The 27198-nt window shown below is 43.9% G+C and overlaps 1 protein-coding gene across 2 annotated transcripts; it reads right to left on the bottom strand.

The window, feature by feature from the left end:
- Positions 1 to 887: 887 nt before the first annotated feature.
- Positions 888 to 23918, bottom strand: LOC309557533 (protein S100-P-like). Of its 2 annotated transcripts, XM_082260287.1 has the most exons (3): positions 23914 to 23918; positions 5383 to 5553; positions 888 to 1073 (listed from the first exon to the last, which is right to left on the bottom strand). In XM_082260287.1, the coding sequence occupies exons 2-3, from the start codon at positions 5518 to 5520 to the stop codon at positions 924 to 926; spliced, it is 288 nt and encodes a 95-aa protein (XP_082116413.1). In that variant the 5' UTR covers positions 5521 to 5553; positions 23914 to 23918; the 3' UTR covers positions 888 to 923. The 2 variants fall into 2 exon arrangements, with proteins under 2 accessions (XP_082116413.1, XP_082116412.1); XM_082260286.1 differs by lacking the exon at positions 23914 to 23918 and having other exon boundaries at positions 5383 to 5635.
- Positions 23919 to 27198: the final 3280 nt, after the last annotated feature.

Below are 27198 nucleotides of genomic sequence, written 5' to 3'. Positions count from 1 at the left end.
TGTTTCCAATAAGACAGCAAACTTTCACTTTTTGAGTTCAGGGCCACTACAACCAGTACCGGGACAAGGTCATCTACAGCTCAGGGCAAATATGCCAAACTGCCCCCTCCCCCCCAACATGTATGAGCATTATGTGTCAGCAAAAATTCCCCTGCAAAAACACTGAGTACGAATCTGCATGATTGCCCCCTTAGCATAAATTCCCCCCCCCCCCCTCCAAGTACAAATCCGCCCCCTTGCTGAAATACCCCCTCCCAGCACAAATCCTTGCCCCCATCCCACAAATCACTTTAGCTCAAATGCCCCCCCAAAAAAACATTTACCCCTCCTAGCACGAATCTTCTACCCCTAAAATGTGCCCTCCTGGTACACATCTTCTCTCCCCCACTTCAAATTCCCCCAAAGCACAAATTCCCCCCAAATCCCCCCTTCTTGCACAAACCTTCTTCCCCCACCCCCCTTCATAACACAAATCCCCCTAAATCACCACTCCCCCTCCCCCAAATTTTCTCTCCTAGAACAATACTTACCCCCTGCTGCCCCCAAATTCCCTCTTCCAACAAAAAACTCCACCCAATCTCCTTGTGGTGCCCCCTCACCTCACATGATACAACAGTACCCAGGGCAGCCATCCCTTCCGCCCACCCCTTGTCCCGGCCTTGACTACACCCTGTTCATGACTGGTCACACATATGCTTGTATTCTGTATTACAAAGTAAAATGATGGGAGGCTTTATCCCTCCAGTGTTCTCTTTGCAGCTCCCAGCTCAGAAAAGGAAACCATTGACAGCTAGGCCACCTAAACCTAATCTAACCTGCAATGTTGCAATGTAGAAAAACATGGTATAAAAAAAGAGTTTATAATTATGTACAGCATTGTAAATCACAAAGCTTTATTTATAAAAGATGACTGGATTAATTAGTTATTTCTTGGCGTATTTTGGAAATTTTTCGTGTGCCAGACAGGTGAACGTAGCAACAAAGACGACATATTCTTGAAAATCGACCTCTGAGTCGCCATTTTCATCCAGGTCTTTCAGAAGCTTGTCACAATCATTTTTTCCTTTTCCACCCTAAAATAAGAATAAGATATTTTGTAATTTAGTTAATGATATAGACCCTTTAACATCCAGTAAAACACACCTTACTTATCTTTGTATCCTAGAAATATTTGTGTCTTTAATTATTTTTGTAGCTGACACATAATTAAGTGCTTACTCAACACATGGGGTTGACTTATTGAAAATGGAGAGTGCAAAATCTGGTGCAGCTGTGCATGATAGGCAATCAGCTTCTAACTTCAGCCTGTTCAATTAAGCTTTGATAAAAAAAAACTGGAAGCTGATTGGTTTTTATGCAGTAAAATTTTGCACTCTCCAGTTTTAGTAAATCAACCCCATGGGGTCTATTTATAATTTTTTTTCACAGCAGACTCACACAACTAGGACTCACATTTATTTAAACTGAATCCAGTTTGGAAATGTGTAAATCCTGGGAAAAATTTGTGTAAAACTTGGGTGAAAAATCCATAAAGAGGCTCCATAACTTGTAGAATTGCATAAAACAAAGCAGTTACACTGCCCTCAACCTTTGCTGGTTAGCAAAAAGGAACCATAGTTAAACAAACTAAATTGACAGGTGCCACTCAAGACTTCACTGAGTCCTCTTATGTAGCAACTGCTAGGAGTGCAGACAAGGACAGAACTTGTCCCAGCTCTAGACATCTAATGGAAAAGGGAAAAGTCCTGAAAGTTGTACATTTCTGCAAAACCGGTTAGGAGAGTGTATGACAGCCTTAGCCCGGGCTCCAACCAGGCCACATACACTCTTTATTTTTTTTAAGGAAAGTCTATGATAGCCTCAGCCTGGGCCCCATCCAAGCCATGCCCCCAATAAGGGTTGACTTCACCTATGGAGGGGGCGTGGCCTGGTTGGAGCCCGGGCTGAGGCTGTCATACACTTTCCTACAGGGTTTTGCAGAGATGTGCGACTTCCAGGACTTTTCCAGTACGTAATTAAACAAAAACTTAATGATTTTGGCAATTATATGTATATTTGTTTTACACACTCCTTTTATTATATAAAATAGTAATATTTTACAAAAAAATGTTATTATATAATTTATAATTAATTTTTTAACATTAATTATTAATTTTTAACAAATAAACATTTATTCTAGGCTTTATTCATGATTCATGACACCCAGTTCTTGGAGTATACTGGGCTTTATAAAAATATATAATATAGCAATGTCTGCAGCTTTTTAACATCCTCTGGAGAAAGATATTCCCATCTCTGAAAGAAAAGGGAAGGTTTTTTTTTTTTTTTTAAATTCGAGCCATTATAGTGCACTGGGGTTGCATGCAACGTGACGTCTACTGGATGTGGAAAACATAGGAGTAACACAAGCAGTATCTCATATTTAGTTGATATATCATAATAATAAGTAGTTCATAATAAAGAAAATGATAACAGTTGTTCTAAAGTTGTAGTAAAAGCTCAGGTTTAATTTCTATACATTTTTAAATATGGAGAGATGCAAATAGCCAAGAGGCCAAGGGCCAAATATCTTGAATGTTGGAAATGCCAGAAAGGTCAGCAGAGCATTTGTACAAGCCATGAACTTTATCTGTAAACGGGATAGTGAGCGTTTCCAAAAACCAGAAGCATTCATTATGATTTGCATGGTCCCCATTTGTGTGCCGTGCTTCTATTCATTGGCCTCATGTCATTACAGGACTGTTGGATGGAACCACAGCCTAAAGCCAGGGAACAGAAATCCACCACTCCGGATGTGTATTGGAATACAGACAACTTTCCACCTGCTGAAGCTCTACAAAAGCGTGGAGATCAGTAGTTTGAGTAGCAGGACAGTAAAGTGTTAACTATCTTTTTTCACAGGATGCACTTCTTATACAGCAACAAGATCAACCTGAAGGGGTTGATTTACTAAAACTGGAGAGTGCAAAATCTGGTGAAGCTCTACACTGAAACCAATCAGCTTTCAGGTTGTTTTTTCAAAGCTTAATTGAACAAGCAGACGTTAGAAGCTGATTGGCTACCATGCACAGCAGTCCCCAGATTTTGCACTCTCCATTTTAATAAATGAACCCTATAGTGTATTTTTAGGTACAATCTATTTTTTTTAGTTTTGGATAGAGTATGGAATCCAATAGTCGGAACCTCTGCCAGGTTTTTTTTTGTTGTTGTTGTCTGTGCCCTGTTGGAGAGATTTCCCCTGATTTCCTGTCTCAGACAAACAACAGAAGAAAAGTTGACGTCTGTCCAAAAAGAGAAAATCTTATCCAAGGGCTCATGTTGATGGGCATCATTTCCAGTGTTTTGTGCAGGTCAGCAGAATCCCGTTAACTTTATCTGAGCCGTACACAAGGCAGTTCAGAGGCTGCATTGGACCTGGTTTGCTTTGTGTTGGGATTCTGTAGACACACTGGGGTAGATTTACTAAAACTGGAGCACTCAGAATCTGGTGCAGCTGTGCATGGTAGCCAATCAGCTTCTAACTTCAGCTTGTTCAATTAAGCTTTGACAATAAGCCCCCATTCACATTGGGCTGATTTGACATGCAATTTGACATGTCAAATCACATGCCAAATCGGAGCCCATTGCCGGCAACGGCACCATCTGAATCGGTGTGACACCGACTTTGTGGCACCGCACTTCACCGATACCCAAAAGTAGTTCCTGAACCACTTTTGGCGACTTCAGGGGCAATTTTAATAGACATCTGTGCATGAACCCGCACAAATGTCTTTACCCGCTTGTCGACCGCCGCATGACTATTTACTGCGGCGGTCAGCCCCTCACAGGCAAAGTGACGTAGGGCTACGTCGCTAACCTGTGAGGCTCTAGGGAGCGAGCGCGCGCCGCCGGAGGCGTGCTCCCGCGCGGTCACGGACCCCCCCCGCGCGTGTGCCCGGCAGACCCGATGTCCGCCGGGCACTCGCGATCGTCCGTTACAACGGAAGAAAGGCAGGCGTCTGATGTAAACAAAGCCGCCTGTCATTCTTCCCTGTGTAAGAATGGAGATCAGACGGTTCTACTATGTAGGACCGTTGATCTCTGTTCTTATACTAGTAGCCACAGCCAATCACAGTTAGAAACACGCCCCTAGGGACACACTTAACCCCTCCCTCTCCAATACCGTTAACTCCTTCACTGCCAGTGTCATTTTTACAGTAACAGTGCATATGTATAGCACTGATTACTGCAGTAATGTCACTGGTAACCCCAAAAGTGTCAAAAATGTCAGTCAAGGGTCCGATCTGTCCGCCGCAATGTCGCAGTCCCGCAAAAAAAATTGCAGATCGCCGCCATTTCTCGTTAAAAAAAAAAAACAAAAATGACAAAAATCTTTCCCTGTGTTAGTAAACGCGATAACTTTTGCGCAAACCAATCAAAATACGCTTTTTGCAATTTTGTTTACCAAACATATGTAGCATAAAACAAATTGGCCGAAAATGTTAAAAAAATTGGATTTTTACATTTTTTTGGGGGAATTTCATATAAAAAAATGTGAAAAATATTGTTATTTTTGCAAAATTTAAGCTCTTTTTTTGTTTATAGCGCGTGATCAAAAAATCGCACAGGTGATCAAATACCACCAAAAGAAAGCTCTGTTTGTGGGAAAAAAAGGACGTCAAGTTAGTTTAGGTACAGCGTCACACGACCGCGCAATTGTCCGTTAAAGTCACGCAGTGCCGAATCGCAAAATAGGCCCTGGTCAGGAAGGGGGTAAAATCTTCCAGGGGTTAAGTGGTTAAAATCGCCCCCAAAGTCGGACTGAAATTCCGGTTTGAAATCGATTTCAATCCCGCATTCAGTGTGAACCTAGGCCAAAATTTGGAAGCTGATTGGTTACTATGCACAGCTGCACCAGATTTTGTACTCTCCAGTTTTAGTTAATCTCCCCCACCATGTCCAAATGGGGTGCATTTGAACTGTAGGTCAAGCATGTCAAACATCATTTTCATGTCAAATGCTACATTTTCCATTCGAACACAGCTGTAGGCATTTGAGTGGAAAACACAGCATTTAAGTAAAATGTCCCACAACATGAACCTTTAAACATTTGTCATCAGGACGGATGTCCCTTGTGGAAGATTTCCACTAACCTTCTAGTCCAATGATAATGGTTAACGGAGAGGGTGAATCTCTAGTGGGAACACAGACAGCTATAAATACCTGACAGAGATTCCATCACTTCCCTACTTTTTAAAATCAAAAGCTTTGTGGCTACAGATATACATTGAGGTCTGGAAAATGTGTTCTTTTTTAAACAACATCTACTCATTTTTGTATACCTCCTCATACATACATATAACTATAACAAACATAGCATCATACAGTGTAGCAAATCCATACCTGAAGGATCCCAGGCATTTCTTTTTCCATCATGTTCCTCATCTCCTCCTTGGTTAAAGTTTCTTTTTTGCCTTCTGTAGAGGCATATTTGTCAAAGACATCTAAGATCAGAACAACTGCGTTCTCGAGTTGTGTCATTCTTGCAAATAGGCACCTGGGCAGCTGCTGAGTGTAATCAGAGGTTGTAGGCAGAGTGAAGCTTCTGAGGTTTGCTGCAGCCTTTATAGGAAAACTATATCTGAGCAAATGCCCTGCAGGAATTGGCATGGTTGGTGTAACAGTCTTACTAATAAATAAAATAAATAGACATGTTTATATTAATTCTTATATATGTTTGTCAAATGCTGACTCAGGGAATTAGTGTGACCATAGTTGACTTAGTTCAGGTTGAGTTTCAATAAAACATATCTGACACACCTTACTAGAGAGGGCAGTTTTTGATTGCATAACTAGAATATAAGTGTATTCATGTTAAATTGTACTAATATGGTAATTTGTATAGAAGTGACGTTCAATATATGGCATGTCACTCTTCCACCAATAATTATTGGTATTGATATCTGATATTTTGAAGGCCTAACTCCTTTTTTTAGATGTCTTCTTTCCAGTCACATAAAACACAGAGTCCTCTTCTTCTTTGCCGCTTTTCTGGTGCTAGGTGGTCATGAGTCAGAAAGTGTTGCTGATATCATCACCGCATATTGTGCCTTTGTGACTCCTTGCATTCATAGGAAGAGGACCTCAGAGCAATAAATCTGCAGGGGGCAATGACAGAGAGAATCTAAGTATTGCATTGAGGGCTGTTTTCATTCTATGCATTAATGCATAAGACCTTAGTGATTACGTTTTCAGCTACCTTAATGGCTCCTTAATTTTTGTTTCTAATGTTCTGCTTGTTATTGGTGATAAGTAAATCACATTACAATTCCCAGCAATGAACACTATTTTTTATTCTCTTGAAAAAATGAATGCAGGTTTGCCCAATTTGAATCGTGCAATTTATAGGAGTCTATTTACATTTGTCCATTTTCCTGCAGTAAAATTGGTTTTACTGTATGACAGTGAATTATAAGTAGAAATACCTTTTTCCTGTATTGCAGATTACATCTTTGTGCTGCAGTTTAGTGTGTTTTTAAAGGGAAACTATATGGCACCATTCACATCTACACGTATGCATTATTATGTGAACATGCATGCAATGGTGCGAATAGGCCCAGATTCGGAATATGCGTGATTAAACAGATTTACATGGAAATATTTAGGTGAATAAAAATTGTTGAATTGCTCATTCTCCTAAATCAGTCATCACCTACCTGTTACATTATATTTATATTTTTCCTAATCATCAATTATATTGTAATTAGATATATCTTTTTTGCCAGAACATTTACCTGCTATCAAATTAGAAAAGTGGAAAATTAATGGAACCTTCAAGTCTGCAGTCAATACGAGTGAATAGTTTGACTAATACCTGCTCGCCTAGCTGGCTCGCCCACTTTGTGTACTAAGAAAGTTTAAACATAAATTTCCCAGGTGTGTCTCTAGGGTGTAGGCGACCTAGAACCTTGCTCTGATCATAATTGTACATTATATTTACTATGTCATTGAGTGAGATGCAAACATTTATCAGCGTTTATCCAATTCCCATTTTTATTACCTTTTTTATTAGAAATGCACCCGACTACTGGACCACTTTACCTTAGAATTAAATTTTATAATTGTACATTTTAAATGATGAAATATATATTTTCTTTTTGGGGGGTCATTTCTATAGGAGTTTCTTGGATAGGCTGCAAAACATCTTCAATATAACAGAAAAAGTCAGTTGTGGCTAGTTTTAGGTTAGATACCGGAAGTTAAAATCACACCGTCTCTATATTTGTCAGAAGAAATTCACAAAAGGAGCCACCATAAGGAAGTAGGAAAACAAAAATCAAACTGTAGAGTTTTGAGTACAGCTGGCTTTTAGGCCCTAGGCAACGCCCTGCTGACGCATTTCATCCTGACTGGGCCTATTCGTAGACTAATAAACCCAAAGGGAAGAAAGCTTTACTTGGTAAACTCTACAGTTTGACTTTTATGGAGTGTGGCTTTGTTCATCTATTTCATAATGTTAGCTGAGCTGGAGAGGCTTTTATAGACCGGCACCCAAGCAGTGAAAGAAGTGATGTATGCAACTTTACAAGGCCATGCAAAGCTCTGTAGTGGTAATAGAGAATATTACAGGACACCTTGTTACGTCAAAGAACCACCCTCCTACCATGACTTCATAGTAGTTTTGCTTCATGGAACATGTAAACATTACCCTTCAAAAATAATAACAATTGAGGGCGTAGCGGATGGCGGCTTTCTAACTCTGCTCTGATCGGCCACCTGGGATACAGACACCGCACAGGGTTCCCCGTGTCTACCTCCGACACCTACAATCTCTGCAGCCCCCAGCATACCCCGGACCATGACCCGTCGCAAAAAGGGCCCCATCAGCTGAATAAGCTGGCGGGTTTCTTCCTACCACAAGGCCCCAGTCTCCGGCAAGAGCACAGAGCGCACGAAAGGCTGCATCCACCTCCATCTGCACCAATACACCTCAGAAGCGTGGCTAATCCGGACAGTGGCAATTCCTCGGGGTCCCCTTCACCTCCTTCTCCATGCTCAAGTAAGTCCAGCTAAACGCAAGCCGAGGACTGTACCAGCTGCGAGCATCGGTCACAAATATGCTAATCTTCCCCTAACATCAAGGGCTTCCCTTTATTTGGACTCCAGTTGTTCACAGCGCCCATGCTGGGGAGTGAATCCCTCTGACGGACTTCCATTGGAACATCATCTTGTTATGGTATCTGTTAAATGTGACCCACCAGGCAGGCTTTATCTGAAACCATTTGTTTTTAACTGGCAAATAGTGGAAATGATATAGTATGCAATGGATAAGTCTAACTACAGATGTAAGATCTACCCCTGAGGAAGAAGTTCTCTGACTTTGAAATGCATTGGGTATCTTTCGCTGTTTAACCACTTTACCACTAGAGCATTTTGCTGTCTTATGTCTGAGCCACTTTTTGCGATTCGGCGCTGTGCGACTTTAACTGTCAATTGCGCAGTCGTGCGACGCCATACCCAAACGAAATTTACATCCTTTTTTTCCCACAAACAGAGCTTTCTTTTGGTGGTATTTGATCACCTGTGCGATTTTTACTTTTTGCGCTATAAACAAAAAAATAGCGTAAATTTTGAAAAAGCAACAATATTTTTCACATTTTTTTATATGAAATTCCCCCCAAAAAAATGTAAAAATCAAAATTTTTTTAAATTTTTGGCCAATTTGTTTTCTGCTACATATGTTTGGTAAAAAAATTCACAATAAGCATATTTTGATTGGTTTGCGCAAAAGTTATTGCATTTACTAACAAAGGGAAATATTTCTGTCATTTTTGGTGTTTTTTTTTAACGCGTAATGGCGGCGATCTGCGTTTTTTTTGCGGGACTGAGACATTTCGGCGGACAGATCGGACCCTTGACTGACATTTTTGACACTTTTGGGGGTACCAGTGACATTACTGCAGTAATCAGTGCTATATATATATGCACTGTTACTGTAAAAATGACACTGGCAGGGAAGGGGTTAATTTTTAGGAGAGGGAGGGGTTAATGTATGCCTGGTGCTTACTGACGTGTGGAGGGGGAGGTGACTGTGTGAGCCAGGGACAGATCGGAGTGTTCAGCTATGCTGAACACTCCGATCTGTCACTCCCTGTCACTTGGGAGATCCGCCCGCTTGTATTTACACAGGCGGGCGGATCTCCACACTAGATCCCCGACGATCGGGGCAGAGCAGAGGCGATCGCCGCTTCTCCTCCCCTGGCCCGACTCCCGATGTGACTGAATACAGTGGGAGCGAGCCTCCGGCGGCGTGCGAGCGCCGCCCACAAGGGGGAGTGTCTGACGACGTAGGTCTACGTCGTCAGACGATAACGAGCCACTTTGCCGTAGTAGTACTACGGTACTCAGTGGCAAAGTGGTTAAGCTGACAACCATTTGCATTATGTATATTATGTAATGTACTGTTTGCACATTTTAATATTTTCATTTTTGTTTATTTGTGTCTAAATAAAATCTATTTTTTTCTATAACATTTTTGTGATTTACATGAGTGTCTTAAAAATCCCACCACAAGGGGAAAACCCTTCATTCCAAGCTGAGGAGAGAGTCACCACAAAGATATCCGCAGCACTATGGTATGGACTTCAGCCTTTCTCACTCGGCTAGTCCTAACACCTCCCAGCCTGCAAATGACCCCTTTGCTGCCTTACTGTCTTAAAAGAAATGCACTCTGACCTACTTGCCTACATGCAACAAATCAAATCTGACATTAACTCATTGGGCACCAGAGTTGATTCCATTGAACGCAATAGGGACACTCATGCATCCTCATTTAACGCTATGGTGGAGGCACTTAATACACAAACGGAGGAGATGAATTAGAAACATAGAAACATAGAATGTGTCGGCAGATAAGAACCATTTGGCCCATCTAGTCTGCCCAATATATCTGAATCTGAATCCTATGAATAGTCCCTGGCCCTATCTTATATGAAGGATAGCCTTATGCCTATCCCATGCATGCTTAAACTCCTTCACTGTATTTGCAGCTACCACTTCTGCAGGAAGGTTATTCCATGCATCCACTACTCTCTCAGTAAAGTAATACTTCCTCATATTACTTTTAAACCTTTGCCCCTCTAATTTAAAACTGTGTCCTCTTGTGGTAGTTTTTCTTCTTTTAAATATGCTCTCCTCCTTTACCGAGTTGATTCCCTTTATGTATTTAAAAGTTTCTATCATATCCCCTCTGTCTCTTCTTTCTTCCAAGCTATACATGTTAAGGTCCTTTAACCTTTCCTGGTAAGTTTTTTCCTGCAATCCATGTACTAGTTTAGTAGCTCTTCTCTGAACTCTCTCTAGAGTATCTATATCCTTCTGGAGATATGGCCTCCAGTACTGCGCACAATACTCCAAGTGAGGTCTCACCAGTGTTCTGTACAGCGGCATAAGCACTTCTCTCTTTCTACTGCTTATACCTCTCCCTATACATCCAAGCATTCTGCTGGCATTTCGTGCTGCTCTATTACATTGTCTTCCCACCTTTAAGTCTTCTGAAATAATTACTCCTAAATCCCTTTCCTCAGATACTGAGGTCAGGACTGTGTCAAATATTCTATATTCTGCCCTTGGGTTTTTACGTCCCAGGTGCATTATCTTGCACTTATCCACATTAAATTTCAGTTGCCAGAGTTCTGACCATTCTTCTAGTTTTCCTAAATCCTTTTCCATTTGGCGTTTCCCTCCAGGAACATCAACCCTGTTACATATCTTTGTGTCATCAGCAAAAAGACAAACCTTACCATCGAGGCCTTTTGCAATATCACTTATGAAGATATTAAACAAAATTGGTCCCAGTACAGATCCCTGAGGTACCCCACTGGTAACATGACCTTGTTCTGAATGTTCTCCATTGACTACAACCCTCTGTTGTCTGTCACTCAGCCACTGCCTAATCCACTCAACAATATGGGAGTCCATGCTCAATGACTGCAGTTTATTGATAAGTCTTCTATGTGGGACAGTGTCAAAAGCCTTACTAAAATCTAGATATGCAATGTCTACTGCACCTCCACCGTCTATTATTTTAGTCACCCAGTCAAAAAAATCTATAAGATTTGTTTGACATGATCTCCCTGAAGTAAACCCATGTTGTTTTTCATCTTGCAATCCATGGGATTTAAGATGTTCCACAATCCTATCCTTTAATAGGGTTTCCATTAATTTGCCTACTATTGATGTCAGACTCACAGGTCTATAGTTGCTCGATTCCTCCCTACTACCTTTCTTGTGAATGGGCACGACATTTGCCAATTTCCAATCTTCCGGGACGACTCCTGTTACTAATGATTGGTTAAATAAATCTGTTAATGGTTTTGCCAGCTCACCACTAAGCTCTTTTAATAATTTTGGGTGTATCTCATCAGGACCCTGTGACTTATTTGTCTTCACTTTAGACAGCAATCTTAGAACGTCTTCCTCTGTAAAGACACATGCATCAAATGATTCATTAGTCATCCTTTGAAGTGGAGGTCCTTCTCCTTTTTCTTCTGTAAAAACTGAACAGAAGTATTCATTAAGGCAGTCGGCTAGCCCTTTATTCTCTTCTACATACCTTCCGTCCTTTGTTTTTAATTTAGTTATTCCTTGTTTTAATTTCCTTTTTTCATTTATATATCTGAAGAATGTCTTATCCCCCTTTTTCATAGACTGAGCTAGTTTTTCTTCTGCCTGCGCTTTAGAAGTTCTTATAACTTGCTTGGCCTCTTTCTGCCTAATCTTGTAGATTTCCTTATCTTCATTGCTCTGGGTTTTTTTATAATTACAAAATGCTAGCTTTTTATTTTTAATGATTTGGGCCACTTCTGCTGAGTACCACAGTGGTCTCTTCCTTTTTTTGCTTTTACTGACAAGTCTAATGCAATTTTCTGTTGCCTTCAATAATGCACCTTTTAAGTAGTCCCATTTCTCCTGGACTCCATGTAATCCGTTCCAGTCTGATAAGGACTCATTTATGACTAATTTCATTTTTGAAAAGTCTGTTTTTCTAAAATCTAAAACTTTTGTTTTTGTGTGGTGTGACTCTTTCACAGTTCTTATATTAAACCACACTGACTGGTGAATTGGCTTAAATCTAAGGTGGCAGATCTGGAAGACCGTTCCAGAAGAAACAACATCAAAATAAGGGGTATTCCAGAATCCATCTTACCTTCACAGCTCATGCCATATGTCAACACTCTTTTTTCGGCCCTGGTCCCCTCTCTGCCTAGCTCTGATTTACTCATAGACAGAATTCACAGGCTACCCAAACCAGCCTTTATAGCTGGCGACCTTCCCAGAGATGTTCTGCTTAGAGTGCACTTCTATCACACCAAAGAACAGATCATGCAGGCGTTTAGGCAGTCCACCACTATACCGGAGGGGTACGATGGGCTCCAATTGCTCCCAGATCTCTCCAGACACATGCTGCAGAGCAGCAGGAATCTTGCAATTACAAAGGCTCTGAAGAACCACAAAATCCCCCACAAGTGGAGATACCCGGCTACTCTATCCATCACCAATGCTGGATCCACAATCTTAGTCAAAACGCTGGAGGAAGGGCTGCGAGCCCTACAGAGCTGGAACATCATACCACAGGCACATTCAGCCCCGCCTACTTCCCCACCTTTGATGCATTTGGACAGTGAATGCAAGGTGTTCTCTCGCAGGCGGTCGGTGAAGAAAACAAGTACAAACGCGGGTCCCAACGTCTGAATCACATGCTTTCCCTCAGTGTCCCTGGCCTTAGGAAGATCTAATCTCCAAATGGCCCTTGTTATACCCTTTAACAGAGTTACCTGTTCACGGACTGCTGTGACGATCCTTCTTTTACGCTTGTTCTCTATTTTTTTTTTCCCTGTGTATGTGCCTGTTCCACCCGAGCTTCTCTTTTTGCCTCATTCTCATGGTTGCTATAATCCTTCCTGGGCTCCTGCCCCTAGCGATCCTTGGTCTCTGCCCAAGCACCTAGAGCTTCCAGGTACTGCTTCCTCTATTACAGTACCACCTCAGCCTCATTACGTCATACCAACTGCTCTGAAGACATGACAATAAAGTGCCTCTCAGTCAACACCAAGGGCCTGAATCACCCAGCAAAGAGACACTTGCTCTGGAGGGAGAATGCCGCCAGCAAGGCAGACATTGTGGCCGTTCAGGAAACTCATTTCCAACCTGGAAATCACCCACCTTGTTCACACAGAGACTTTCCTCATGTATTCCTGGCAAATGGACCTGAGAAGAAGAAGGGAGTCATGCTGGCGATAAAGAATTTACCTTCAAACTCCACACATCCATCCTGGATCCGCAAGGCAGCTTCATCATTCTTGTCTGTGAAGTAAACAACCTCCCTCTGACTATTGTGTTCCTCTACGCCCCAAACTCACACCAGCTCCAGTTTCTACGAAGACTACTCAAGCAAGTATCTTGCATCCAACACGGACACTTACTCATTGGTGAGGACTTTAACCTGGTGTTCAACCCCGGGTTGGACTCTTCTTCTCCACCCCGGGGTCGACAAACATCGCTTGGGGGTTTGTTACACGTTGAAAAGTTGTATGATGTCTGGAGGTGCCAACATGCATCAGAGAGAGATTATTCATTCTTCTCCTCCAGGCACCATTCTTATTCTTATTCGTATTCTATATGCATAGATATGTTTATTACTGTTTTAACACTTTTGGGGAAGTTATCCTCCTCGGTGATCAAAGACATCACATGGTCGGACCATGCTGCGGTCGAATTGACCATCGAGGAGGGGGCGCCCTCTAAGAGGGCTTTCGTCTGGCGCTGCAATGCCAGAACACTGCAAGACCCCAAATGTCATGCTTACATCTCTAAAAGACTTCAGGAATTCTTTAGCATCAACTCACCATCGGTTTCTGACCCTTGGGTGCTGTGGGTTGTGCAAAAAAGCCTTTATCAGAGGGGTGTGCATCCAGCAACAGGCAAGACTCAGAAAATTGAGAAACGCAAAGATGTCATCGCTCCTCTCTCAAATTCACACACTAGACGCAAGCAACAAACAACATCCTTCAGACACTACCTCCACCACCCTCCTAGGGCTCAGATAAGACCTACGTCTTCTTCTCTTGGAGCAGTCAGACAGACACCAACGCTATTACTCGCAAGCTAACAAGGCGGGTAAATACTTGGCAAACAAAGTCAAACACAGACAGGCCAAATCCAGAATTCCCTTCCTACTGGACACGGCTTCCAAACACAAAATCTCCCTCCTCCAAGAAATAACCGACGAATTCGCCAACTTTACAATTCCCTATACAACTTAAAGGACAACCCCGCTGAACACCAACCAAAGGAAGCAGACATCAACCGCTTCCTGGACTCTATCAATCTACCCACCCTCTCAGACTCCCAACTGCATGCATTGAACTCTCCAATCTCACCGGCAAAAATAGCTGATAGCATCAAAGCTCTGCCAACTGGCAAATCCCCCGGACCGGATTGCCTGACTAACGAATAATACCAGTTATTCCTCCCACTCCTCAGCCCCCACCTCACTGAAGTTTTTACCAAAGCAATAGCTGAATCCTCAATGCCCCAAGACATCCTAAGTTCCCACATTGTCACCCTTCCTAAACCGGGTAAAGACCCCGTCACACCTGCTAATTTTCACCCGATTTCCCTGCTAAACTCCGACGCAAAAATCTTCGCGAAAATACTATCTAAGCGCATTCAATCCGTACTTCCCTATTTGATCAAAAGAGACCAGATGGGATTCATGCCAGACCATCAAATGTCAGACACCAACTGGAGGATAATAGATATCCTCCACCTCGCCAAACATAACAAAATGCCTTCCATACTCCTCACATTGGATGCGGAAAAGGCTTTTGATAGAGTCGACTGGGGCTATATGCTCTCCACTCTGAAAAAATTCGGCTTTTCAGGCCCTATCCTTATGTAATGTTCCGGTACCTTTGGTACCCTAAATTACACTTTCCACGAGTGTATGCGCCCCACCATTTACTTTTGGAAAGGTGCGCATACACCTATAAGACTGGAGCTGTCATCACCCAGCGCCGGACTAGATGGCTATTTAAAGCGCCGGTTCTCACTCACATGTGTTCGTTCAAACACCTTTACCTGGATGCTAACCTTGCTTGAAGCTTCCATGCTTGCAAGCTTACTTCGCTGACGGAACCTCGCTGCGCTGATCCCTGTATCCCGCTACTGGATCATCCGCCTCTCCTGAAACACCCTTCGGCTGTATCGCTAATAGTGCTAAGTACCCCGCAGGGGAATTCTCTATAAACTTATACTAAGCTTACACTATCTAGCTCTGTATAGTAAAGACTGTTTATCACATCTGCATAACTAGATTGCTAGCTCTTGAGACTACTGCTACTTTTCTGCACTGGGTTGATCTCTTTTGTATGTCCACCTGCTATTCTGTCATCTGCTACCATACAACATTGCTAAACCTTCCTGCATCCATCTGCTACTGTCTCACCTTCAAGTGTCTATCACCTACCACCTCCACTCAACCTATCCCTCAACCTTCATCATTGTGTTACCACATACATAAAGTCATTCTAGGAACCAGCTTGCTAATTGTGTGTATTTACTGGCTGAAATAAGACCTTCCACACATGATGAGTCATTGAGGTTGGGAATGGTATCTCAGCATATCTCTTACATGACTACTGACGTGGAACTATTTCTGCAGCTGAAAATCCACACCATATAAGAAACGCAGAAGCGTTACAGATTGAACGAACCCAAAAATGGATTCAGCAGAAATAACCACTCAGGTGACACAATTAAAACAGCAAGTATCTGCGTTAATACACGCACTTGCTGAATTAAAAGAAGACAATCAGGCTCTGTCGCAGCAGGTAATTAGACTGACACAACTTACCTCTGCTGAGTCCCCTGAACCCAAGATAAATCCCCCTTTGGTATTTACAGGCGATCGCAAAAAATTTCGCGAATTTAAAAACGCATGTGAGTTACTTTTTTTGCTAAAACCTCGTACCTACCTTACTGATCACATTAAGGTTTGTACTATTATTTCTTACCTATCAAGCGATCCTCGAGCCTGGGCAGATTCTCTTTTTGAGAAAAACGACCAGCTTCTCAACTCCTATGCCTTGTTCCTGGCAGAGCTCACTAGCCTATATGATGACCCCAATAGGCAGAGTACTGCTGATCTTCAGTTAAGATCCTTGAAACAAGGAAGGAGGCCTGTGGAAGACTTTGTCGCAGAGTTCAAGAGATGGACCCTTGATTCAGAATGGAATGATGCATCTCTGAAAACCCAATTTAGGCTTGGCCTATCAGAAGCCGTTAAGGACGAGCTCGCCCGAGCGGATCTGCCAAAAACCCTGGATGCATTAATACAACTCAGTATTACCATAGATAGAAGACTACGAGAAAGAAAGGCTGAAAAGATGGGAATGCCATTATCCGTTTCCTCTCGGAGTCTGGCCGTTCCTATGGAGGTAGGAACCATACGCCCACCGCTATCAACTATGGAAAAAGCCAAAAGACGAAATAAAAATCTCTGCTTGTACTGTGCATCCCCGGATCACAAGATAAACGTCTGTCCCCTAGTCAACAAAAAGAAGGGTGAGTGTTCACATGTCTCTCTAGGAGGATTGACAACTTCATTTACTAACCCCTACATTTCTGTTTTTTTGACATTACAGTGGGACCAGAACAGGATTACTACTAAGGCCATGATTGACACAGGATCTTGTGGAAATTATATGGATATATGTTTTGCTGCTTTAAATAAAATTCCTATTATTTCTAAACTCAAACCTGTCTCAGTAAGTCTTATTACCGGTGTTCCGTTATCCTCTGGTCCGATCACCGATCAGACACAAGCACTTCTAGTCACTATTAACGAGTCTCATAGGGAGACTTCTACCTTCGATTTAATACCATCACCCCACTTTCCCATTGTGTTGGGACTTCCCTGGTTGCACACACACCAACCAACCATAGATTGGAAGAAACGGTCCTTGACCTTCCCTTCTTGTTATTGCGAGGAAACGTGTAACCTCCCGTTTTCCGGGAAGATTCTGTCTGTGGTGACAGATGAGATTGCACCACTATGTTATCAGGATCTTTCTGAGGTTTTTCTTGAGAAAAATGCTCAAGCATTACCTCCTCATCGAGACTATGATTGTAGCATTGATCTACTCCCAAATAGCAAATTGCCGTTCGGTCATGTTTATCCTCTTTCACAGGATGAACTTGCCCATCTCAAAACCTATTTGGATGAGAACTTGGAAAAAGGTTTTATTAGACCTTCCACTTCTTCCACAGCAGCAGGACTCTTTTTTGTTCGCAATAAAGATTCAAGTCTCAGACCTATCATCGACTACAGGAAATTGAATGCTATCACAATAAAAGATCGCTATCCTCTACCGCTTATCCCTGAACTCATTGAGCAGGTGCGTGGAGCTTCCTATTTTTCAAAATTAGACCTGAAAGGAGCATACAATCTCATTCGAATCCGTGATGGACACGAGTGGAAGACTGCATTCAGAACTAGATACGGATTGTTCGAATATCTTGTGATGCCATTCGGCCTATGCAATGCCCCTGCAGTTTTCCAACGATTTATAAACGATATTTTTAAAGACTTACTAGATGTCTGTGTTGTGGTATATCTGGACGATATACCTATATATTCACGGACCCTGTCTGAACACATAAGACATGTAAGACTTGTATTATCGAGATTGCTTGCACATAATCTTTATGTGAAGCTGAAGAAATGCTTGTTCCATAAAGATGAGGTACTCTTTCTAGGCTACATCATATCCAAAACAGGAATCGAGATGGACATGAGTAAAATATCCTGCATTCAGGATTGGCCTACACCAACTACACGCAAGGCGCTACAGCGATTCCTGGGATTTTCAAATTTCTACAGGAAGTTCATAAAAAACTTTTCTGCTATTGTGAGACCCCTCACACAGCTCACTAGCATAAAAAACGGAAAATTGTTTCATACTTACCGTAATTTTCCTTTCCTGGTGCCTATCCATGGCAGCATACTAGTGATAGAGCCCCGCCTCTACTCCTCCCTCAGGACTAGTGAGTAGCATAAAAGAAAGGCCCAGCCCCCTGTCCCATCATTCTCTGTCATATAGAATACCAAGGGTGGGAGCATATGCTGCCATGGATAGGCACCAGGAAAGGAAAATTACGGTAAGTATGAAACAATTTTCCGTTTTCCTGGTGCCTCCATGGCAGCATACTAGTGATAAATAACTAGCAAGACAAATGGGTGGGTAATGCTAAATATGCAAATCTTTAATTGGGCAAAGACATGGCTGACTGAATAGTCCTTCTGCCGAACTCTACAGTTGTAAGCGACCCTGGGTCGATACGATAATGTTTGAAGAATGTATGACGTGATGACCATGAGGCGGCCCTGCAAACCGTCTCTAAGGAAACGTTGGCCCTTGCCGCCCAGGAAGCCGAGACTGCCCTAGTAGAATGAGCTCTTACTTGTGAAGGTGGAGATAGCCCCTTGACTTTATAGGTTTTCTGGATGAGTTTGATGATCCATGATGATAGAGTCCTCTTGGTGGACTCTTTGCCCCTGTTTTTCCCAAAGGGGATGACAAACAAACTGTCAGATTGTCTGAATGAACTTGTGATTTCCAGATAGGCTCGAAGAACTCTAGAGATGTCTAGGTCGTGCTGAGTTGCATCCGCGTTTTGGAAAACCGGAAGGGCCCAAGGTTCTAGAAGATGGGAAGAGGAGGAGACCTTGGGGATGAACCCCTGTCTAGGGCGAAGTTCAACCCTGTCCGGAAAAAAGGTGATGTGATCCTCACTTATTCCCAGGGCATGTAGCTCGGAGACTCGTCTGCCGGAGGTGATGGCCAAGAGGAAGGCAGTTTGTAATGACAAATTCCAAAGAGAAGCCTGTTCCACTGGAGAAAATGGGGGGTTACAAAGAACTTCCAGGACCAGGGAGAGATCCCACTGTGGAAACGAGCGTCTAACGGGAGGGCGAATTTTCAACACTCCTCTTAAAAAGGTAACCACTAGAGGATCTTCGGCCCATCTCTTGTTGGTTGCAGCCGAGATTGCCGCTACCTGTACTTTGAGGGAGCTTAGTCCCAATCCTAAATCCAGTCCTGTCTGTAAGAAGGCTAAGACTTGAGAGGTAGAGGGGAGGACGGGGTTGAAGTCCTGCCCCGCGGCAAACGCTAGGAATTTGTTCCACACTTTTGAATAGACCGCGTTGGTAGAGGGCTTCCTGGCTTTCAAAAGTGTCGTGATGACTTCAGGGGTACACCCTAAGGCCTGAAACCTTTGCCTTTCAGTTTCCAAACCCGCAGATCTAATCTCTGCGGGTTTGGATGAAATAGTCCCTGCTGGGACAGTAGGTTGGGAAAAAGTGGAATCCTGATGGGGGGTTCCACACTGAGATGGATGGCTAGAGGGAACCATGGTCTCTTCGGCCAAAAAGGGAGTATCGCCAGGACTTGTACTGATTCTGTGAGAAGTCTCCGGAGAAACTTCAGAATCAGTGGGCGGGGAGGAAAGGCATAGGCTGTCGAGAAATTCCACGGGCATGTCAGGGCATCGACTGCTTCCGACTGAGAGCAGGGGAGACGAGAGTAGAATCTGGGCAGTTTCGAGTTGTCCGGAGTGGCAAACATGTCCACTTGAGGAGGGTACCAGAGGTTGGTGATTTGGAGAAAAACTTGTGGATGTAGGGACCACTCGTTGTTGTCTGCGAACCTCCTGGATAAAGCGTCTGCCACTGTGTTCAGCCGGCCCGGAATGTAAACGGCCCTGAGATCTCGTAGGTTCCTCTCTGCCCACAGCATGATGGGTTCGACCTCTCGGAGGAGGGTCCTGCTGCGAGTACCTCCTTGTCTCAGCAGGTATGCCACTGCTGTCTTGTTGTCTAATCTCAGGAGGACTCTGTGGCCTTGGAGGAGGGGTGCCAAGGAAATCAGAGCTAGAAATGCCGCTCTTAGTTCCAGTACATTGGATACCACCCCTTTGGTTGAGTGGTACCATCTTCCCTGAAGCTTGACCTCCCCGCAATGGGCGCCCCATCCATGCCCACTCGCATCGGACGTAAGGATGGTCCAGTTGAATGAGCCTAGGTGACGGGGGTTGGCAAGATTTTCCTTCTTCGTCCACCAAAACAAGCTTCTGCGCATTAAGGCGGTCACTTGGATTTTCTGGGAGAGGTGTTGTTTTCCTCATTGTGACAGAAAACCTGTTTGGAAAAACCTCAGGTGCCAGTGGGACCATGGCACCATGGGAATACAAGAGGACATTGTGCCGACTAGACTCAGACACTGAGAGGCCGTCAGATGAGTACTCCGACTAGACTCAGACACTGAGAGGCCGTCAGATGAGTACTCCGAATTACAGTGAACATCCTCCGTATGATAATATCCATCTTCTGGCTGGGTAAGGACACTGTCCCCACTTGGGTATTGAACATGGCTCCCAGGTAAACCATCTGTTGTGTCGGAGACAAGTTGCTTTTTTGAAAATTTATGAGCCAGCCGAACTCCTGTAAGGTCTGAAGGAGAATTTCCCTGTGGGATCTGAGTTAATCTGGATTGCTTGCCAACAGGAGAATGTCGTCTAGATAGTGGTACACTCTCAACCCCCTTTCCCTGAGGGGGGCTAGGACAGTTATCAAGGTCTTGGTGAACACTCGCGGAGACGTGCAGAGCCCGAATGGCAGGGCCTTGAACTGAAGGTGTATCTCGCCTACAGCGAACCTCAGAAATCTCTGATAAGTTGGGAAGATTGGGATGTGCAGGTAAGCATCTTGTAGATCGAGAGATATCAACCAATCTCCTGGCTGAATGACCTGAATGATAGTTTGCAGGGATTCCATTTTGAAGCTCTCAAGTTCTATATATCGGTTGAGCCTCTTGAGGTCTATCACCGGCCTCCAACCTCCCGTCCTTTTTGGCACTAAGAAGAGTGGAGAATAGAAACCGGTGTAACGCTCCGCCAATGGAACCGGTATAGCTGCACCTTGAAGCTGAAGATCTGTCAGGAATTGGGATAATGCCAATGCTTTTGATGGCGAGGCTGGTATTCTTGACTCCTGAAACGATGCATGAGGAGGAGGATGAGCAAACACCCACCGGTGACCCTGATGGATTGTTGACAGAACCCAGGGGTCCTGACAACGCGAAGCCCAAATTGGGAGAAAAGCCTGTAGCCTGGCTCCGACTGGGAGGGGTTGCGATCTTCTGGCGTCAAAAAGGCTTCGTTGCCTCCTGGGGAGTGGTGAAAGCCTTGGTTTTGCGTGTGTTCAAAAAAGAGGCCTGGGTGCCTCTCCAGGGTCTTCTGTTATCCCTGTTCTGTCTGGTTTGCCTAAAATCTCTGGAATTTGAGGGCCGGAATCTAGACGAATAGACTCTTGTTCTCTTGACTTTCCTGTCTTGTGGCAGGAGCCCAGACTTGCCTCCAGTTACCCTGGAAATGGCCTTGTCCATTTTTTCTCCGAAGAGGGTTTTGCCGTCGAACGGAATCTTACACCAACTCTGTTTGGACGCAAGGTCGGCTGTCCATGGTTTTAGCCAGAGGGCCCTTTTGGCCATTACTGTGTGGAGCATTGATTGTGCGGAACAACGTATGGTATCGATGGCGGCCTCTCCGATGAAATCGGCCGAAATTTTCAGTTCCTCCAGTGCCTTGACAATGTCTTCTCTAGGGACATTTTGGCGTAGCGCTGTCTCAACATTTTCTGTCCAAGCCCTGATGGCATTGGAGACAGATGTAAGGGCAATAGCCGGTTTACAGGCTGCGCCCGAGGCCAGGTAGCTCCTTTTTAGGTCCAGATCTATTTTCCGATCTAGCGGATCTTTGAATGACGCTGCATCTTCCATAGGTAGTGTCACGTTTTTGGCGAGCCGAATGACTGCAGCATCCACCACCGGCATGGAATTTAATGATTGCGCTTCAGCCTCGGCTAGAGGGTAGAGTTTATTAAGACGGCCCAATGAAAACTTTTTATCCGTCTTCTTCCATTCCTCTTCGATAATTTCTCTTATCTCGCCCATAAGAGGAAAGAATACTTGTTTCCTCTTAAGGAAGGGAAAATATGTTTTTGACTTAGGAGTGGGTTCTTCAGGATCCTCCCAGGCAATTGCTGTTTTAACTGCCTGAATAAAAGGTGGGATTAAGGCATAGTTAAAGCCTGACGGGTCCGACTCCTCTATGGATTCTTCTGAAAGGTGACCTGAAGATGCCTCTCCAAGTAATGGAGCCGCAGCGCGTGAAGGGTTTAGCCCAGAGGGGCCTGGAGCGCTATCATCCCTGTCCGGAACTTGAGCTGCAGAGGGAGCCGCCTGTGCGGGTACTAGAGTTGTCAACTCCGAAAGGGAATCTTTCATTGTCTGCTTTAGCAGATCCACCACTTGTTGGTTTTCCAACTCCCGGTTGGCTGCGTAGTCCCGAAAACAGTCCTGGCAGACTAGTTTTCTAGGTAAGGGTACTGCGCCACAAGCCCAGCACTTCTTCCTTGATGAATGTGATGGCGGAGAAGGAGAGCGACGGTATCTTGACCTAGATCTTTCTGAAGATCTATAGTGGGAAGATCTTGATCTGCGATCTGGACTGTCATGGTCGCGGTGCCTCGAAGACTTCCCGGATCTTTTGGAGTGTGTTGGGCTGGAACAAAGGACACTTGTTAGTCCATACAAGCACTCTTTTCCTTCTTACTTCAATACTTACAGAAAGGTGGTCCCATACCTATTGTGAGGATCTTGGTTACGTGATGAGTGGCTCATCGTAGGGCGTTGCAGAAGGACCGGCTGTGAGAAAAAAACGCAAGAAGGAAAACAGAAAAAGGGAGAAGAAAAGAAGGGCAAAAAAAAAAAAAAAAGGTTTTATTGAAGACAAATAACAACTGAATAAATGGAAATGATGACGGAGGAAAAAAAAAAAAAAAAAAAAAGTATTATAAAATGCTACCTACCAAGGGCTTTAACAAGTCGGTAGGAGCAGGGAAAGATGCTGTCTTTCGGGTGGACAGCAGGTGGAATGGCCCTTTAATAGGCAGAGCAGCCTAAGAGAGCACAAAACCCCTCCCCTTAGCTTCTGTGGGAACTCAGGGCAAAATTACACCTGGTTCCCACATCCAAGATGGCCGCCCGAGCCTCAGCCGCACTGCGCATGCGCCCGCGCATGCGCAGACCGTTCCTCGTGCACGGCCCTACTCCCCGCCCTACGAGGCGGTCCGCAGAGACGCCGAGACTCTGTGGAGCAAGGGGCGGCCTCGATTTGCATGGCGCTGCAGGGGGAATCCCAGGACTGGGAGCCATGTACACAGGATCGGATGTTTTCATAGAAAACTTAAAGGGACAGGCTGAAAAGGTAAGACAAAAGGCAAGAAGGGAAAAGAAAAAGAGGGAAAGAGAAGGGGAAGATGACAATGAAAACGAACACAAACAAACAAACACACAAATAAGTACTGGGAAACCTAAAGGGGAATCCAAGCTGAAAAGAGGGAGAAAAAAAAAAAAAAAAAAAGACGGTCCTTGTGCAAAATCCTGCAAAGCCAAACATTTAAAGATTTTTAAAGAGACAGTAGCAGTATGCGTTCCTATGAGGAAACACTGCAATTTGTACCCCAAAGATCCACAGAAGGGGGTTCCCGGCCTTATTAGTGCTTTGAGCGACCCAAGAACCGGGACTGCGCACAGGAGAGGCTGAACCCGGCGGAAAGCTGCCTGGAGGCAGAGGTATGGACATACTGCTTATTCTTCACCAGTCAGGAAGGTATGAGGAAAAAAAGGAGAATTATGGGACAGGGGGCTGGGCCTTTCTTTTATGCTACTCACTAGTCCTGAGGGAGGAGTAGAGGCGGGGCTCTATCACTAGTATGCTGCCATGGAGGCACCAGGAAATACCATTTAAATGGTCAGAAGAAGCAAATAAGGCTTTCCACTTGTTAAAGACAAGGTTTACTTCCGCTCCCATATTACGCCATCCAGACCCATCCCTCCAATACATTCTGGAGGTAGATGCGTCAAACATGGCAGTAGGAGCAATACTCTCCCAACGACCTACCCACACTTCACCACTTCATCCAGTCGCTTTTTTTTCTAAATCCCTGAGCAGTCCCGAGATAAATTACCCCGTGGGTGAAAAGGAACTGCTTGCTATAAAATTGGCTCTGGAGAATTGGCGACATTTACTCGAAGGCACCCAACTACCAATAATTATATACACGGACCATAAAAACCTCCAATATCTTCAGACTAGCAAAACTCTCTCGCATCGACAGGTACGATGGTCACTATTCTTTCTAAGGTTTAACTTCCTAGTGACCTACACACCTGCAGATAAGAACAAAAAGGCGGATGCACTATCACGACTAACTGAAGAAAACTACTTTGAAATCCCTTCCGTTCCTATAATACCTCACAAACGCATTATTGGAGTTGTCCGTTCCTTAAAGGAAGAGGTTCTGCATGGTATAAGTTTGGATTCACCCCCACCACAACTAAATACTGATGCAGAAGGCTTCCTCTACTACAACGACAAACTTTACATACCACCTACCCTACGCACCAAGATCTTGGAATTATCGCATGATGTGCCTATGGCAGGACATATGGGTATGACAAAGACTTTCAATTTGATTTCTCGACAATTCTGGTGGCCTGACATGAAAACATCTATACAAAAATTCGTCTCTTCATGCAATGTCTGTGCCAGGTCCAAAATTGACACTACGAGACCATCCGGTCTACTATGCAGTCTACCAATACCCCAAACTCCATGGGAGGTTCTGTCATTGGACTTCATCGTAGAATTGCCTCCTTCCAAAGGATTTAATACCATCTTGGTGTCAGTGGACCATCTGACAAAGATGGCACATTTCATTGCTATTCGCAGACTACCTTCGTCCAAACAAACGGCAGAACTCCTGATGAAACATGTCTTCAGATTACATGGTATCCCAAAAACTCTTTTGTCTGACCGTGGATCCCAATTTATTTATAAATTCTGGCAAGAACTATGTCACATACTACGGATTGAGCGGAAGCTCACTTCTCCTTACCATCCGCAGACCAACGGACAGACTGAAAGAGTCAACCAATGCATCGAGCAGTATTTACGTTGTTACACTTCTTACCAACAGGATGATTGGTTGGATCTTCTCCCCCTGGCAGAATTTGCCTACAACAACGCAACTCACAGTACAACCAAGCAGAGTCCGTTCTACTTGAACTATGGGTTCCATCCCTCTATTCTCCCTCCACGCATCCTTCCTTCAAATAACCCAGTAGCCTCAGACTATCTTACCCAAATAAAGGATTCTCTGGGTTTACTAAATACTACCATTGCACACGCTCACAGTCAACAAAAGAAGTACTATGATCTTCGTAGAAGACCTTCTCCACAGTATACTATCGGGACCTCGTTTGGCTCTCAACAAAAAACTTGAGACTGAAGATCCCTAGCAAAAAGCTTGGACCTCTGTTCTTGGGACCTTTCCCAATCAAGAAACTTATTGGAAAAGCTGCAGTGCAGCTTACATTGCCAATGGACCTAAAAATCCATCCCATTTTCCATGTGTCGCTACTAAAACCCCATGTTCCGGACCAAGGAATAAGGCCTAATATTCCACCTCCCCCTCCTGTACAAGTTGAAGGTGGAGAAGAATACGAGATAAAAGAGATTCTGGATTCTCGTATCTACAGAAGAAGACTTCAGTACTTGGTTAGATGGAAGAACTATGGGCCCCAAGACGACACCTGGCTAAACACCTCTGACATACATGCCCCTAGATTAATCCGCAATTTTCATGCGAGATACCCAGACAAACCAGCTCCAGAGGCCTTCAGGAGCAGGCCTTAAGGGGGGGGGGGTATTGTAATGTTCCGGTACCTTTGGTACCCTAAATTACACTTTCCACAAGTGTATGCGCCCCACCATTTACTTTTGGAAAGGTGCGCATACACCTTTAAGACTGGAGCTGTCATCACCCAGCGCCGGACTAGATGGCTATTTAAAGCGCCGGGTTCTCACTCACATGTGTTCGTTCAAACACCTTTACCTGGATGCTAACCTTGCTTGAAGCTTCCATGCTTGCAAGCTTACTTCGCTGACAGAACCTCGCTGCGCTGATCCCTGTATCCCGCTACTGGATCATCCGCCTCTCCTGAAACACCCTTCGGCTGTATCGCTAATAGTGCTAAGTACCCCGCAGGGGAATTCTCTATAAACTTATACTAAGCTTACACTATCTAGCTCTGCATAGTAAAGACTGTTTATCACATCTGCATAACTAGATTGCTAGCTCTTGAGACTACTGCTACTTTTCTGCACTGGGTTGATCTCTTTTGTATGTCCACCTGCTATTCTGTCATCTGCTACCATACAACATTGCTAAACCTTCCTGCATCCATCTGCTACTGTCTCACCTTCAAGTGTCTATCACCTACCACCTCCACTCAACCTATCCCTCAACCTTCATCATTGTGTTACCACATACATAAAGTCATTCTAGGAACCAGCTTGCTAATTGTGTGTATTTACTGGCTGAAATAAGACCTTCCACACATGATGAGTCATTGAGGTTGGGAATGGTATCTCAGCATATCTCTTACATGACTACTGACGTGGAACTATTTCTGCAGCTGAAAATCCACACCATATAAGAAACGCAGAAGCGTTACACCTTACCGCTATCCAAGCCTTGTATTCCACCCCCACAGCTCAGGTGTAAACATCCAGTCTTCTTTCCAAACAGCTTCCCATAACAAACAGTACCAGGCAAGGTTGTCCACAATCCCCAACCATATTTAATCTCCTAATTGAACCACTAGCAGAAACCATACGTTCGCATTCCTCCATCTCTGGTTTCTCATTTCCTGACTCGCAACATAAAATTAATTTATTTACGGACAACATCATATTGATGTTGACTAACCCCTCCCAATCCCTACCAGCAGCCTACCAAGTTCTTCAGGATTTTAGCAAAATCTCTTATTACAAACTGAATGCTTCTAAATTCACGATCATTAACCTAGGGGTGGGCCCAGACCTCCAAAAGTGTCTACAAACCTATCCCATGGTCATCCAAGAAAATACATTATCTAGGCATTGATATCACGGCAAACCCGTCATTGCTGCTCCCCACCAATCTACATAGAATTCTAACCAAAATGAATTCAGAACTCACACGCATGA

Source organism: Pelophylax lessonae (assembly GCF_965119305.1).
Source record: "Pelophylax lessonae genome assembly, chromosome: 1".
NCBI classification, from domain to species: Eukaryota; Metazoa; Chordata; class Amphibia; order Anura; family Ranidae; genus Pelophylax; species Pelophylax lessonae.
This window is presented reverse-complemented; position numbering and strand designations above follow the sequence as displayed.